The sequence below is a fragment of the Pseudopodoces humilis genome, chromosome 8, assembly GCF_049639895.1.
Source record: "Pseudopodoces humilis isolate 2021_Gansu_Grassland_sample_001 chromosome 8, ASM4963989v1, whole genome shotgun sequence".
Classification (NCBI taxonomy): Eukaryota; Metazoa; Chordata; class Aves; order Passeriformes; family Paridae; genus Pseudopodoces; species Pseudopodoces humilis.
In genome coordinates, this window is record NC_142207.1 from 35,031,025 (window position 1) to 35,048,256 (window position 17,232).

The following is a 17,232-nucleotide window of genomic DNA, read 5'->3' on the forward strand; positions in this document are numbered from 1 at the left end:
AAAAGCAGCTCTTGGTGTGGGTACACCATCTTCACAGCTGTACTGAGCTCACAGAAAAGTGTTTTCATTTACCTGTTGAGATATGTATGGGACAAGCACTTATTCTGCAGCCAAGTTCATGCAACAGATGCTCCAAACTTACTGCACACAAAAAAGTTTCATTATTACAAACAATACAAAAACACACAAAACTTGTGTACTAGCCCACAACCATCATTCTTATTGTGTATTATTCCAAGACACCACTTTTCAATTACAAATTCACAAGCTAAGATACAAAACATTACATAAGAGCAACAGAGTGAGGGTGTAAGATTCTGACAATAACTTAATGAGCCATTATGAGAAATATTGTAACAAATATGAAATAGTCAAACATTGATCCAGTGTAGCCAGCTGTTTAGGTACAACTGTGTAAAGTGAGGCACAATTCTTTTGTGATCACTGTTTATTTTTTTTCTTTAAAGTAGCCATGAGATCAACATCCAAATTTACAAAAAGATTTATTATATTAAATAAGGATCTCCGTGCTTAAAAGCCTTCAGAAAATAGAACTGAATTCTAGTTACATGCTTACAAGTATGAATGAGACAGAAGTGAGTAAAGCATCACTCTTTTTACAAAAAAGTAAATTTTAGACTAAGATTTTTAAATACAGTGTTCTCAAAAGTGTCTCCTTCCAGATGAATTCAGGCCATTTATTTAACTCCGATTTCTACAAGACTTATCCCATGCCAAGAATTTCCAGCTAAATTCAGTTTTAAGAAGTTATAATAAATGTCACATGTCACCTGACATGTCTGCACAAGTTCAAATACAAGGAGTTCTTTTTTAAAAAATATACAAATTCTGGCCTGGGAAATCTTGATAAATTCAGTAGATGCTTATCAGTGGATATTAAACGCAACACAAATGTGGTCATGCTCAATTGCCTACAAAGGGCTGGTTCAAATCAAGAAAGCAAAAGGTTTCATTTGGCAAAATCCCAGTTACAAAATGTCAGTGATTATTTATTAAGCATTTATTAAGTTCAATGCAAAAATAAAGCATATTAAATAAGCCAAGGCACACTTTTCAATCCTCTCCTCCACTGTACGTTCATTTATTCAAACATATCAGCCACCTTTAGTAACTCACTTAAATGCTCAAAGCTCTCCTGAATCCAAAACAGAAATCACAGCTTCAGAGCAGCTTGCCAGAGCATCCCAGCTGCCCATGATTTTCCCATTTTACAGCCTCGCTCTTGGGATGCTGCCCTTCTTGATATTCACTTCACAGGCAGAAGCTGAAATGACATCACACAGTCTATGAGCCAGCTGGAGGGGGCCATCCACACCTTGCCCTGCCGAATTTTCTCTGGCTGGAATTTGGAAGCCACGTCATAGATGACATATTGAGTGCAGAGCCTCTGGTCAGAGGTGGGCTCTGCATGGTAGGCCACAGTGTTGATGGTCTGTGTCACGTCACTGTCTGGTTTGGGCTGCCTAACCAGGACCTGGCCGCCCCCTGCTTTCACCAGCTCCAGCAGATCACTCTTCTGGTGCTGTTTGAAAGGTCCCAAAAAATAGAAGTAGCATCCATCAAATAATTTAGGCAGCTGTGTGGAAGAAAAAAAAAAAAACAAGCATGGATACAGGACTTGACAACTGAACAGAGAAGAAAAAAGTGGAAAGGAAAAAAATCAGAGCATACAAAACCCCTACAATTTAAATAACCACCACTGGGAAACTAGAACAGTAACTTAACATGCAAGGTTCTCAGGGTAAGTATGCAACTGAGAAAAAAGCTTGTTTATGTGGCAAATTCTTGCTTCTGTTGAAATACTTTCCAGCACAACAGGGTTTGAACTATGAGTTAGGAATAATTACAACTACTGTTACAATGCAGTTAATAAATTCTTCAGAGTAATCCAGCAAGTAACCAGGAATTAACCCAGTTAAATGTAAAAAAGGCCCTAAATGGAAACAATTAGCAATAAAACCATTTTTCTTTCAGAACTACATTCTAAAGCTGAGCAGAGGCTGAAGCACATCACTTCCTGTCCCATCAGGTGTGATACACAGAGTGCAATAGTGCTCCCCTGACAAGGTTACAGCAACATCTCCACTAATGGAGAAAAGTGACAGCTTTATGGGTGTTCACGGCTCTTTGGATCACCTTGCACATAATCAAATTTCCTGTACAAGACCACATTAAAATTTTACATCTGCACCTTTGCGTGTGGCAAAGGGCAGAGCTGCCCAGCCCCAGGTCATTAATCCAGGCTGTGTGGAGCAGTAAAACTCACCAGCTGCTCCCGGTTGAGCCGCCCTCGCCGGGGGCCACCTTGGACTTCGTACTTCTCTTCTTGTTCTCGAACTGAGCTCCGCAGACAAGCTCGTACCCCTACAAAAACCAAAGTAAGAGAGGCAAAAATTTGACACCCCAGGCTTTAAGAGAGGCTTGCATGTCATTTTAGGGACTAAGGAGCTGTGCTAAGATAAAATTATTACAATGCAATCACATTCACAAAGCACCAAAGCTTGTGTGCTTTAGCAATTTGCTTTTAAAACCTGAAAAAAATTTACAACAGCGCCTGAAGATGCAAGTGAGATGGCGAGAAGCAATATCGCACTAAAATCAGAGCTATAAACAGCAGGAATTATTAGCTCTTCCTCTTACCCTCTAAAGGTCAAGCACTTAATGTCAAATGTCAAACTGCTGATCGCTGGGAAGCTCAAAGCCAGCATGCGGAGCCAACACTGCAGTTATGAAATGGACACAATTGCCTGATAAAGAGCAATTACAAGGCAAGCACAAAGCTGCTTCTGAGCAGCTAGGGCCTCAAAGAACAAATCAGATGGGATTTCAAGGTCTCCAGGATCAGCATGAACTGCAGATTTATGCTGGGGTTTAACAGTGGCATTCGTTTCTGTTAGCACTGCTGCATAATGAGATTGTCTTTTAGAGTCAACATGTTTTTACCTTGTTTTAAGGCCAGTTATTTTTTCCAATGGAGAAAGCACTGCTGGTAATTGCTAACGTCCATAAAATGTACTGCCTGACCTCACTCCGGGGAGAGGAATTGCTGTGGTCACCCATTCAAGGATGGAACATTTTGCCTGCATGTACATTGCAGTCATTAATAAGAATTACCCAGGAAAAAGTTTGCAAAGCTGATTTTGGAAAGGGTTCCACGAGGAGGATTTACAATGCGGCCAAGGCTGTAACTTTTATAGCACCTCACTCCTTGCGCCGTGTTTCTAACTCAGACAACTTATTTGCACCGGGAAAATAGGAAACCCACAGTATATAAAAACTATAAACTCAACAAAATCAAAAGAGAACTGTGGGGGGTTGACCCTAAAAAAGAAGAAAGCCCAAGGATATGAAGAGAAATACCACTGACAAAGGCACTTGGATACCATGGCAGTAAGTAGCCAATGCACAGGAATATCTACTCTGGAGAGATCTTGAAAGAAATTCTCAGTAATTTGCTGTCAGTTCATACAAACTCACAAAATGCAATGGAAATTCACATTTTAGGTAGTAGAAGTCCTTCAATGTGCTTACATCAGAAAAGATAAGCCCCTACAGAAAATTACAACTGGCTGAATACTGCAGCAAATATCTCCTTCCCTGTACAAGTATCAGATTGATTATTTGCACTCGTTCATTCCTTCAAGGAAAATTAATGTGAACTAGAAGGGCAAACCTAGTCATGGATTTTCCAGAAAGGCAACTTACACACTCATTATTGATAACAGTAATGAATACTGATAACTTAATTTCAGTACTCGTAACTCAGAAATAAATCTAAAAGCTATTTCACATTTTATTTATTTATTTTAAATCACCACCATTCAACAAGACTTCCTGTGTCAATGTGCCTCTAACTTACACTGCTATTCTTTCCCTCCAAGGAAATGCAGATATTAATGGGTGCCACTTACAATAAAGGAAGAAGCCTTATCTAATCTTAAGAACGGAACTGTCCATTCATTAAGAGCATATTTTATTTCAATCTACCATCAAAAGCTTGATTTCAAGGACTTTCACTACAGAGATGAGGTTTTTATACAATAAATACATCACAAATTGAGCATCCAGCGCCAGCATCAGTAAATGAAGCAAATGTGATACAAAAGTAATAAAAGACTGAATGAATACGAAAGACTACAATGTCTTTCTGAAGTGCTACATGTCTGGAAAAAAAAAACCACAAAGAAAAAAGAAGTCAGGGAAGCAACTCAAGTTAGTGGAGTGTTGATGTCACAGAATTCATAATCAGTGAGGTCTGTCCTGCACACATACATCAGTCCATTTCACACTGCCAGGTCCTCCAAGGAGCCTGAAAGCCTCAGAGTTCCTTGTCACACGTAATTACAATCCTCCAAGACGGCCACAAGAGAGGCTCATCCACCTGTGTCCTGTTCTCACAAGGCACACCAGGCAGACATCTGTTTCCTGCAGAAACTGGAAACATGCAAACAGCCAAGTGTCTGCATGATCAGCATTCTCATTAATTCCAACTTTTCTCTCCCAGCTAGAAACAGGCCAGATCTGTGTCTCAACAAGCTGTGTTTCCCACTCAGCATAAAAAGCCAAGAATATAAATTCTCAGTGCCCAGATATTTTCCTTCAATACAAATATTTTAAGAGGCAACAGTTAGGCCTAAACACACACACCTTCATGGAGCAACAGACCCCTCTGGGTTTTTTTTGGTGACGGAAAATTAGTACATTTTCAATTAGTGAACATATTTATCATACAAAGATCTTGAAGGAGAAGTTGCTCTGACACAAGGGTGTCAGTAGCAACCAGTGTTTGAGGAAGGTGCTTACAACACAGAGGGGAGCAGGCAAGGATTATCTATCCATGGAAGAAGAATTCCTGACTAGAAGAAAAGCAAAATAATGGAAGTTAAGGAGACCAGTATGGCTCTTTAACTGCACATTTTGTTCAGACTGATTTGTTGCCAAGTGGCTCCTTTCTCTTCTATGACTCCTACATGCTACACAGTTTGTATTAAAGAACTGAAGAAGTCAAATATCAGAACAAGAAAAGAAACAAAAGGGAAACATGTTCCTGTTCTCCTATTTGAGATAAAATGACAGAGGGCTCAAGCTGTTTACCTACTTAATTCAATATTCATTTTTCTAAACAAAAGGTTCTTTTCCTGCTCTTTTTCCCCCCCCTCTCCACACAAAGCTTAGTGTCAAGCCACCATTTGCTTCTAGATCTCAAAATCTCCATTATCATTTTCAGGTGCAGAGTACCCTAATTGATGCAATAGCCCAAGTGAGGTTCTCAAAGACAGCATAATCAGCTCTGGTTGCGTTATGGTGTCATTTGGAAGCAGCAGGAATGTACAAGTTTTACCATTCCTCCAGGAGATGGTACAACCACCACAATATAATCTTGTGCTAAAAACAGTAATATTCCAATTTCACACTTGAGAGTAGGGATCCAACAGCACACTGCAGGCCCTTCCAACCTTGGTTTGTTGGGTTTTTTTTTCTGCTAGGGATTTTATTTCCTGTGAAAATTGAGTGTTGAGTCCATTCAGTATAGCCCAGGTCTTTTCCTTCAGAAGCATTATAAATTTTAAAGCTGCTAACGTGTAAAAGTGGCTGGATAACAACACAGTTCCCTTTTAATGGTCTCTTCATCCAACTCAATCTCATCCTGATTAAGAGGACATATAAAAGGAAATAAAACTCCATACTTTACTCAGAGGTCTATCAGCTACTTTTACAAGAACTTTTCCAGAAGCTCTTTTGACCTTACATTGCTTAAGTCAAAATCTCCCTTTGATTTCAAACCGGAGTCATGTTTAACTGACTCCCAAAACTCCTGTTATCAGACTCTCACTTCTTTAGCACTATATTGAAAAAACACCAGTGAGTACCTGATGCCAAGGCACTGGTCAAATGAACGGACTGAAAAAGAGAATTTCTACTATCCTAACTTAAAAAGTGACCAGGATGTCACCTCCATTCTGAAACTCAGATGGACAGCTGAAGTACTTATGTAAAAAAATGTTCAAAACAGGATTGAGTATCAGGAGGACAAAGACAGCCCTAAAGGAGTTTTCTGAAAATGGAAGGGAACCTAAACTTACTTTTGAGAAGACACCTGAAATTTTAGGAGAAGGCACCGAGTTGTGTTGTTTTCCTCCACACATTAGCAGTCTGTGCACTGTTGACCAGCAAACCTGACTTCAAATCGAGTCTGTTCTGTTCTAAGACCATTCAACTTGCTCAGGGTCTCAGCCAATCTTGATTTATTCCTTAATACTACTGCCAATAAGAGCTGTGGGCCATCTAAATTTGAGTCTGTTAAGGTTTGTCAATGTTCTCTTCCTTGGAAGACAAGAGGGTGATTATTACAACGACATGTTAATGGCCCTTCAGTTTAATCTCAGTAGCTGGATCAATCACCCATGAAAGGGCAAGAGTTATATGAAGGCAGGTGGCATTTCAATTATCATGGAGCAGAGCTGCCTTGCAGTGCCAAGGTCAGTGTGCAAGCACTGATGGATAAAGCTGGCCTACCACACCGTTGTGGGGCCAGATCCCATGGGCACAGCAGTCACGCAGAGTTCTGCCCTGGAAATACAGAATATCACAAGCTCCAGAGCCTCTTAAAGAGCTGAATTCACACTTGCAAGTTTTAGATGTAAACAAGGTCATTTGCACCAAATTTTAGCAAAACTTAAGCCTGCATTAAAGTCCCTAGAAAACATGGCAGACAGAAGTTTTAGCCTAATGCATCCACATTTAGCTTGGTGCCACCACATTTGGCAAGCAAAGCACTGCTCATTTTTTTTCCCCTGATTAACAATATCAGTAAAGCATCACTGCTTACACTGATCCTGATTACCTCACTGAGCAGCTGCCCCTACCTTTGAGATCTAAGGAGCAAGCAGGTTAACAGGGTGTCCACTCTAACTGACCTTTGATAAAAGTGCAGCTGCTACTACTGGAAATAAAATAAATCATTATTTGCAAAACTTAAGATCAGAGCCCTCTAATCCTTATTCATGTAAGTCTTATTGGTTTGTAATGGAACTAACTGCATCAGCAAAAACAATTTGAAGAGAGTGAAGTACCAAAAAAATAAAAAGCTGGTTGGCAAGAACAAGTTGTAATCACCCAAAGATACCCAGGGGTATCTCTCAGTAACTCAGTTAGCCTTAGTGGAATTTTGTTGGATTTGCATTAATAAAGCAAAGAGCAAGGGTTAGTCCCAAAAATCTCTCAGAAGGGCCAGGAGTAATTTAGGAATACATAATAGCAACAAAGATGATGACATACTACATGTCCATGATCTAGTAGAGACAGCAACTGATACTTCCTCAGTTCAGTCTGCACTGGGTTTTAAAACTTACATACAGATTGAGTAAATCCTGCTGGGGTTTTTTTTCCTAGAAAAGGAAGAAATTTGGACTGAGAGAAAGCTTTAGGGGAATTTGGCATAGCTTCAATTTGTTTTCACAAACAGCATTATTGGCCTCTGCTACATCAAAGCATTTTTACACTGTGTCTTATATGCTTATAAAGTGACATCAGACTCCAGATTTCCAAGGAGTGAGGTAGAGAACTCATTGGTGAAACAAGAGCAGTCTGTTTTCTTATCACATGCAAACGACACAAGATCTGCAGAGACTGAAGTGCATCTGCTGAAGCATGGTAAGTTTACAAGTTAATGCAGGTGGTATTTATTGAACACTATGGAACATGTGCTTAGGAAGTCCTGAAACATTCCCAGAAGCTGGGAACATGTGATTTGAAAATTATTCCTTCACTTGGAGGCCCAGGTATCTTCTTTGGAAAAAAAAAACCACTGCTGGCCACAGCTGTTTTCTAGAGTGATCAAAGTGACTGGAGGTAGCCCTTCCTAAGGTCAGGTTAAATTCCCTCAGGAGTGTTCATCCTCTGGATCCCATCACAGGCTTTTTAATGAGTGAGGTTGTATTTCCCATCTTCTTCCTTACAAAGAGCTTAATGGAATGTTTTCTTCAAACTAGAAGCGAGCTAGAACAAAGGACTCTACAAATATGAAAAACTGAGTACTGCATGACACAGTTTCCAAGGTTTCTTTCTCTTCTAGACCTTATTTCAAGTCAACCCACTTCCAGTCTCTGCAGACACCACACTGAAGAGATTCTCACACCCATTTTCTGCTCTGCAAAGCCCAGGAGCTTCACAATGTAAAATTGTGAGCTCTTTTCCAGCAGGTGTAGACACTGCGGGAGTGCAGAAGTTCAGTCTCTGTTGGTTTGAAGCACTGCCCTCAGCTGCACACCCAATACAACCAGAATCTGCACTTTGCAGAGTTCCAAAGCCTCTCAGAGCTATCAGTCCTATTGCAGGAGGCAGCTGAAGTAAGTTTCCAAGTGCAAAAAGAGCATGAAACTCCAGTCATCAAAAGTTTTGGGTGTTTCAGGGAGGGAGGGCTCTGCTGAGAATCACCCAGTTACCCAAAAGATGTTTATGCATGAAAGAGAGACAAGTCCAGCCTCAGGAGCAGTCAGGTCAAGCAGCCTTGCACTCCTCTGCTTTAACAGCCTAAACAAGGATGAGTATAGAAAATTCAGAAAGATGTTTTCACCTTGATATGTCAGTCATGCAGTCCCCTAGCTTTTCCAGTCAACTCCCTGTTGTTGTGAGTCCCCACAGGAAAAGCAGTTTTTTCTGCCTCCTTATAATGATCAGAGCTGAATCATTGCTGCTGCTCCAGGTAAGCAAAGCAGAGGAAGGAATGAGCAATCAGATGCTTAGAATTCTGCCAGACACTTCACTGCCAGGACTGACACCAGCTTGTTTCAATGCATATCATTACTGAGATCATTTTTCATTCCTTGCTTTAACAGATGACAATAACTTGAAGGAAAAAAACAAGCTGAAAAGCTATTAAAGACTTCTGCTGGTTTTAATTAAACTGTTCTATGCTCCACATAAAGCTTAGAGGAAATACAGTGATACTTGAATCTTTGTCTCAGCCCACTTGCAGAAGGATAATGACTCGCCACTTTGTGCCCTATTACCATCCCAGAAATAATAAAGGCAATAAAATAATGAAACCAGTGAAAGATATGGCCAAGGGCAAGGAACACTGTGGCAACACTGCCTCAATTCAATTCCATGCTGCCTTGGAAGTGGAAATACTGCAGACAGTGTGTTAAATACAGAAAAGGTGGGAAAGCAACTCGTAACATGAAATTTTTCCTCTGTGAAAATCTAATATTGCTCAGTGGTGGTATCCTGTCATCCTAATCTCCCACCTGAAGACAAAAGGGAACCCCAAAATTGAGAATACATACTTCAATCTTGGCCCTCCAACACTCAGCTCAAACTCTGTGGAAAATTCCACATTACCTCTCTACCAAAATGAATGAATTCTGTATCTGTATGGACACATGGAAACAGGAGTATTATAGAATCACCCAGAAGAAGGAAACTGTTTTTTATGAGGGAAAGACTCACAGCCTGCTGTAACAGAAGAGTTAACATAAGAGACTCCCAAATTAAATACTGTTTTTGCAAGCTTGTGATGGTTTTTAAGAAATGGTATAATATGTAGGCTATAAATACAACTTTAGGGATAAAAGCGAAATGCAGCTTACATTGTAAAAAAAATTCAAACACTCCCTTATGCATAGTCAGCATTTCATTAAGTGCCTCACTGAGCTTTGTTTTTTCAAATATTTTAGTGAATTTTTTCAACATAAATTCACTTTAAGTGAATGGTTTAGAACAGTGAACCATAAACAACTTCTTAAATTTATTATATAACCAGAACACGCACATAACTTTTGAAAGTTTATTTGCATCACATTTAAGGAAACTCATCCAAATAGAAGTCAAATAGCCACGATAAATGGAAATGAAAAAGAAAAGCAAGGACCTCTTTTTCCTAGACAAATGTTCCATCAGCAGGAGTCCCATTATTTGTTATAACAATCTTTAACTTGTAATGACTCTGAAGAAGACTGATAACAGACTGGTGGGAACAGATGGAGTGGTGCTGTTAATTATAGGCACTTAGCTGCATCAGACCCCATGAGTTATTGCTAACATTTCCCACTAGGGAGGAGAATCACTCGCTTTTAAGTAGTATGTTGCTTACTAAGCTGGGAGCATTAGCAGTCAGGATTGCACTAATCAGTACCAACAACATAAAATAAAACTCAACTGTGAAAAAAACCCATAAACATATTCCCTGAATAACCCCTGGACTATTTCATTTATTTTTTTTTTTTCTTCTCCAATCACTTCTAAATATGAAAGCTCTTCCATGAAGATTTAAATTTAGGTCTCACTAATGAAATCTCCCTCAGAAGTTTTCTAAGCATCTGACTAGCAGGAAGATGAAATGAAATAAAGGAAGCATGTAGGATAGAATGTGTGCAAACCTCTCAGGCTGAGTGAAGCCAAGAACCTGCCAAGGGATTCACCACAGAAATATGGTCTTCAGTCTTAAATAAAAAAAAAAAAAACATGGAACAAACCAGAAGATAAATGAAACTCTGAGTCCAGTATTCAACCTGATGCCATGTTTTAGTTTGCAGCTTCTGAGGCTTTGCAGTGTCTTCATAAGCATTAGGAAAATCCAGACCATTAAAGAATCCTTATGTTCTGACATTTAGTCACACAGTAGAAAACTGGAATGAAATCTGTCTGTAAGTTTTCCATGGGTAATTAGCTCATTTGTAGTGTACTTATTGGCTAAAAGGGACTTAGCCATAAAGGTCAAGGGGAAGAAGATGGGTTTTGCAGCTACTGTGAAAGCAGATACTAAGAAATACATCAAATAAATAAAAACCTCAAAATTTAGGGCATAAGAACAGCTGTATAAAAAAAGCATGCAGTGTATAAACACCAATTACAGACTGCATGAAACATGACTTGCATGCTAACTTGGGTTTGAAGTTACAACCTTCAGAAGATCTGAGCTTGTATGTAAACATAAGCTTACTTCTCACAGGCCTTGAGCACACATCCCAAGCAAGCCAGTCTCCTCTCAATTTCAACGCAAACTGCTCATAAAAAAAATCCCAGAATTCAATAAAATCCTTCCTTCTCTCCCAGGGTATCTTCCATAATCTTCTGAATCAGTCTTAATGTAGCAATGAAGAAACTCACTCCCTACTGATACTTAGGCTATGACCTTGTCAACTCACCTAACGATGAAATGCACTCATTTTCCAAATAAGTAGTAGTTATATTTCATTCAATACATTCAATTAAATTTCTAGTCATTCCTCAGATTTGAAAACAATCCCCTGTACTTTGTGTCAAGATAGTATTGATATTAGGGCAGCTGTTGAAAAAAAAAAAATTTTTCTCTGTAATCCCATCTACAATTTCTGGTTAAAAACCCAAAGGAGCCCCACATATTTAATACTTACATTCAAACTTGAGGACCCAACATCCAGTCAGAACAGCCATCATGCATTTGACAGTAGTTGGCATTGGAACATCAGGGATAATAAGGTGAGTTACTAGGAGAAAGATTAGATCGGTAAAACTAAAAGCACAGAAAAATCAGAACCATGCCTGGCTGAAAAGCAATCAATCATTATTTAAAGAATAAACAGAATATAATAATTTATCAACCAGTCTTTCCAGCACAAGGCAGTGATTTTTGAGACTATGATCTGAGTTAGTGGAAAAGTTATTAGAAATTTTGTGGGTTTCAACTTACACTTCCTGTGAAAAAGGTTTTATAGTTCTACACTAACACTTAAATCTTCAACTGAGGCTCCAGTTTATAGGATAGCATTTTTTTCCAATTCTTTTAGAGTTCTATTTTAACTCTGACAGGAATCTTACTACTGGATCTCAGTGCTTTAATTCAAAGCCAGCAGAACTCCACTCAAAATTCTGGAGTAGTAACCCAGAAGTGAAAGATGGTAAGGGGAAATTACCTTAGCATTTTGTTCACGAGCACTCTAAAGGAAAAACTAAGAGGAGTGATTAAGGTAATGTTCCCATCCTCAAAAAGGGGAAAAGAACTCCACCAAACCCCATAATCTGGGTTCACCAATCTTAATGAAGAATAAAGTCTGAAGGCAGAGAAATCATGTAAGCTTTCAATCAATACCATGCTCTTTTCTCAAGGCACCATCTGCCCAAAGTTCACTTCTGGAGAGTAAAAACTTTACAGGATGTCTCACACGAGCACAGACCTTAAAGTTGGTAAAAATGGGCAAAGAGAAGAGGTCTCTGAGGAGACTTTGGGATTTTAAATAACAGACAATAAACTGCCAAACTGTGGCTCCCCCAGAAACTTCCTGCCTTGATAGCCACTCAAGCTTTATATGTGTTTACATGCAAAAAACACCATCACTCCACTATAGCTACAACTCAAGGATTTCAGAAGCTGCACTTCCCAGGAGCAATAAAAAGCCCTGCTGCAGGTAGTATCTTAAACAGTAAAGTGCAGAACTGTAGTTACTTATATTCGGACAGAGACATTTCAACAAGACTCCATACCTCTGCTGTTAAATTCAGTGCACCTCTGGGCCTTCAGGACTGCTGCTAATTTGTTCAGCAATTTCTGCTGCTCTGCACCAAGACTGCTCCCCAGTATGCCAAGGGGTCCATTTCTTGGCTGGCTGGAGCTCAGTGCCTGCATGAACAGAAAATTCTGCAATAAGCTGAATATTTGGGAACGTAAGGAAAGCAACTTACTAGACAGTTTTTGAAGAATATAATTTTGTATCATTTTGGAACACAGTTCATGACAAGCTTAGAGGACAGGGTCCATGAATAAATCTCCATGTAACAAATCAGCTCCACAGGAAAAAAAGCTTCACATTAGAGGTACTTCATTTAGTTTATGTAAGGTACTAAAATACCTCATGAATCAGTTTTTCTTCCTTGCCCTCTTTGTTGCTTTTTAAAGACACTGGGGTGCACACACAGAATTGTTTGAACACTGTGTAAACAGCCTGGCAGCTTGCAGTGTTGAACAAGAATAAAAATCCCAATTAAGCAGTAAAATCTCCTACTTTTAGCAAGGTATAAACAACAGATGTGGTACTGAGTAACCCATAAAATTAATAACTGCATGTCCATTTAGTAGAAGTCCCTAATACTTAAACATTAGTTGCTTACAGGGCAAAATGGGATTTTTGATGTGGATAGTATTAATGCAAAGTAAGAGGAGCTTTGTGATGCCAAGGGAGGGATACTTCAGCTCCTGGATTTTCCTAAATACTCCAGATTCCATAGCACAGACACAGATCCAGGTACCCCACAGCCTCAGGCTCTGGATCAAGTCATCCATGTGAGCCCTTAACCATCCCCTGGCATACACTCACCCCAAAGCAGATGCAAATACCAAAAATAGTTTGTTTGGCACAGAAGAGCTGCATCTTATATTTGCTGCAGGTGGAAGGAACAGCCACATTAGTCCTGGTTTAGCTGCAACAGTTTACTTTTGGCCCCTGGTTACCCTGTTCCCTCAATGAGGAGGGATCATTGCAGGCTGAATAGGCTGGAGTAGATATGGGCTGCTTCTATCAGCTAGGTCAGCTTAATTCTCATTCATTAAGAAGCACAAAGCATTTCATTAAAGCAGTAACTTGTTCGGTCTGAGTACCTGATTCTGGTTACAAGTCCTGAGAAGTCTTTGTCCAAAGCAGGAGGAAAACAAAAACCCCAAAACAACCTCCCAAAAGCTATTTTCTACTGCTGAGCTGATATTTTCATTGTTGGACAAGGGATGATAGTAGAACAGCCTTTTAAATGCACACAAAAACCACCTGGAACAAAGACTGCTGCTGCTGCTTGCAGACAGTTTGGAAAGTAGAACAAATTTAGATATGCAGAAAAACAACATCAATAGCAAAGTTCAAGCAGTGATACTTGAGGAATAACACAGGCTTGTTCTCCTATAATAACACCACAGTACAAGAAACATCTTTTGTCTTCCCAGATTAAGCTGTAACACAGAACTTCATAGCTTGTCAGTGTTCCACATACATCCTAGAAATACTGTCCAAGACAGCTTCCCAGCTTATTTTAAATCTCCCTGTAAAGCAGGTGATGTACTGTACTTACATCCAAGCCTTCAATATTTAAAGGAAGAACTCATGGCTTGTTTTTTTGTTAAAAAGCAAAACACAAAAACAAACCCACACAGACATTTACCTCAGAGGGCTGGTTAAGTGAAAATGATTCATTCTTCACTGGTAACATTAGCACAGATTTCATCTTTTTGCTTTCTGCATAGTCCACAGGTCGCAGACCAAATATATTACTGGCAAAACAAGCACAGATGGGTTTAAGTAAATAAAATGTGACTTGATTCTTAAATAACCAAGCATATTAGCTGGGTAGGTTTCCCTCCCACTTTCTTATTAATATGTAATTTCAGCTAAAAGCACAAAGCTTCAAGTAAGAATTGCATCCAAGACAGATGGATACCGAATTACAAGCTGCTGCATTCAGCTGAGGAGTAAGGCATATTCAGAGCAGAATGTTCAGTTAAATAAACCACAGTCCTTGTTAAACTGTTTCAAGATGCACTTTGCTATCATTTGCAAGACCCAGAAATTTCAGCTTTAATCTTTCATTGCAGTCATATAACCAAGAAATGTATTTTTGGCTTATCCACTTGCCATGAAAGAAATGCCAGAATACTCTCCATAGTGTATTAAACATGGGAGCTTGATGTGGTTGTGCTTTTATGGGAAAAGCTATCTGCTTCCTGCTTGGGAACCACAGCTCCCCCTTGCACTTCCAAAATCTTAGCATGCATCTCGTTTTCCCTCAGTGTACCGGTCCACAGTACACATTATTGCCAATTGAGTCAGATTTTAGTTGGTCTGCCAATTCTGTTGAAAGCTATTCAATGTAGGTGGCACCTCATAGTTATTAGTTGTGCTTCCAGACTGATTTCCTCTTTTAGCACTCCTCAGACAGAAGTGATTGCTATAAACACATCAAGCTCAGCCATGGCATCAATTTCTTCTTCACACAACTTTGCTGCTGCAGGACAGTAGTGAGGGGAGGAAAGCCTGAAACTGCTGAAGAGGTATCATTGCCATTAGCAAACAGGAGCCTCTGCCAGCACTCTGGGGAAATATTCTGCCTGCTTTGCCCTTTGTGAGAATAATGGCTGATGCAGCTGATCCTCTTCTGCCCACCTCACGCAGCTCTGGCTCTCCAAAGGCATATTAAGAGCTCGTTATGGAGGGGAAGCTTGTCATGAGAACAAAGCCCTGACTCAGTGTCTGAAACCTGGCAAGCTTAGTCATCAAACAATGAAACATTTAAAGAGGTCACAAAACCACTGCAGCTTTGAAGAGCTCTCTCTTGGCCACACATTCCTGTGCAAAGCAGGAATCCAGGAAGCTTTACAGGGAATTCCACATAAAGCCATAACCCAATCCAGCCCAAAGAGCAGCTCAACTTATCAAGTCTCCACTCTGACTTAGCTGGGAGGCTTTGGCCAGCACTGAACTGAAAGACATGTCTGACCCCAGCACCCTTCTTTGCCCCTGGCTGAGCACTGCTCACTAACACAGCCCCTGGGGAAAACAACAATCCATAAAAATCCCCCACAGAAGAGTCCAGGATGGTATTTTACGCTATTACCAATCCCAAGCTTTTCTGTGCTACTAATGAGCACAGTGCAGGCATAATACAAACTCTGCAGACTGAAAGATAATTGGTTAAATCTCTGCCCAGGCCTGGCAGTTGCAGCCCATTAAATATTGTCATGCTGTTCCTGCTTTGTCATGCATCATCAGGGTAGCTCTTGCCCTTTCTTTAAATAAGGCCAATATTCAACTCAAACTGCTGCAAGATAAAGTTCCTTTGAACAATGCATCCAGAGACAGGGGGGAAATGTATATACATATCATCAAACACCCCAAAAGTCACCTTTAGATTAGTTGGCTGACCTTTCACTCTGAGCTAAGCAGACGGAGGAAAACCCTGCATGTCACTAGTAGAGATTTGGGAGTGCTTTTCCCTCCAAAAGCACAGTAAGGTTTTTGACTGTTGGAAAAAAATCATGAATGTTTACCATAGAAAAAGACAGACCATCCCAGTTAAATATAGAACATTTTTTGCCAATTAAACTGTACAAATACAAGTTCCAGCTCCTCTTTCTGTACTCACAATTTTTCCCTACAGTTTTAAACTTCTTTCAGTTCCTTCTTACTAGAGTATTGTGAATAAAAAAGGGCTCTTTATTGCACATTGGAGTGGCATAGTTAAATTGTGACAAACTTTGGAGCTGAGGTCTGAAAAAGGAACACCAGCACAAGAGATGGTTTAATAGTTTAGAATATTTTCAACTAAGCAGATTGTTGAGCTTAAGGAGAGTGAGAAAATGTAGCTGAAACAGGAGAAAAGAGGGTTTACATAGTAAAAACCAATACAAGAACACATGCAAACGACAGATTTTCAAGTTGGAAAGTGTTGTAATTTACTTTTCAAAGAGAAAGGATGAAAACTATACTTGTACTTTTTTAGTAAGGCAGAGGAATGGGAACCAGAAGCTTTAGGGAAATGGTGCTCATATCCATCTTTATCCAACCCAGCTGAACAAGGGAAATCATCCACCTTGATCAAAGATGAATTTTAATCCAATACTCAAAACCAAATTAGACATGCACATTACGTCCATCCTAACACACAAACAGTGTTTTCAGAAATACCAATAACTCTGTGTGCTCCTCCTACAAATCTGGGTTTGCTGGGAATGAGTCCAGTGCACATGAGTTCCACACTCAGCAGGAAGACACAACTGTTTCTGCTAGAGAGAAATTAGTGATGTGTTTAAGCTGGAATACAAGGTCCCCAAGGCATCCTTCTTTCTACCAGAATTCAAATATGCTTTCTGGAAGTTTTTATTTAAACATTCCAGAGTCAGATGTACCCTTGGGTGCAAGCAGCCTTCTATTAGCCAATCCTCAAGGTACTGAGTAGTCAGTAGGGGGTTGTTACATCCAGAACAAATCCAATCCAAGAGCAGGATGGCTGTGCTGAAAACAAAGAGGAGCCCAGTGAAGAGCAACTCAATCAAATCTGAGTATGACTTTCCATGAAATGACATAATACTTTGTAATTCTTTGTAATCAGGACTTTTAAGCTGCTCCACCAATCATGTTTTGCCCCAGCCCCACAAAAGAGTTCAGTAGTGAAAGGAAATGCTGCAGCCGGGTCTCAGCACAGTACCCACTAACTCCCACGTGGAAATCTGACTAGCTCAGGGCTCTCCAGGCA

General features: G+C 39.8%; 1 protein-coding gene across 3 annotated transcripts in view; it reads right to left on the bottom strand.

Moving 5' to 3' along the window:
• Positions 1–203: 203 nt before the first annotated feature.
• Positions 204–17,232, bottom strand: part of BARD1 (BRCA1 associated RING domain 1) — a 40,966-nt gene continuing 23,937 nt past the window's right edge. For 2 of the 3 annotated variants that reach the window (XM_005528935.3, XM_088059237.1), the window contains 5 exons: positions 14,146–14,254; positions 12,484–12,619; positions 11,397–11,489; positions 2,288–2,385; positions 204–1,597 (listed from right to left, as the gene is read on the bottom strand). In XM_005528935.3, the coding sequence (XP_005528992.2) occupies positions 1,268–1,597; positions 2,288–2,385; positions 11,397–11,489; positions 12,484–12,619; positions 14,146–14,254 (766 nt within the window). In that variant the 3' untranslated portion in view covers positions 204–1,267. Of the gene's footprint in view, positions 1,598–2,287; positions 2,386–9,794; positions 11,309–11,396; positions 11,490–12,483; positions 12,620–14,145; positions 14,255–17,232 lie in introns of those variants that run through there. The other variant, XM_088059238.1, reaches the window with a different exon arrangement.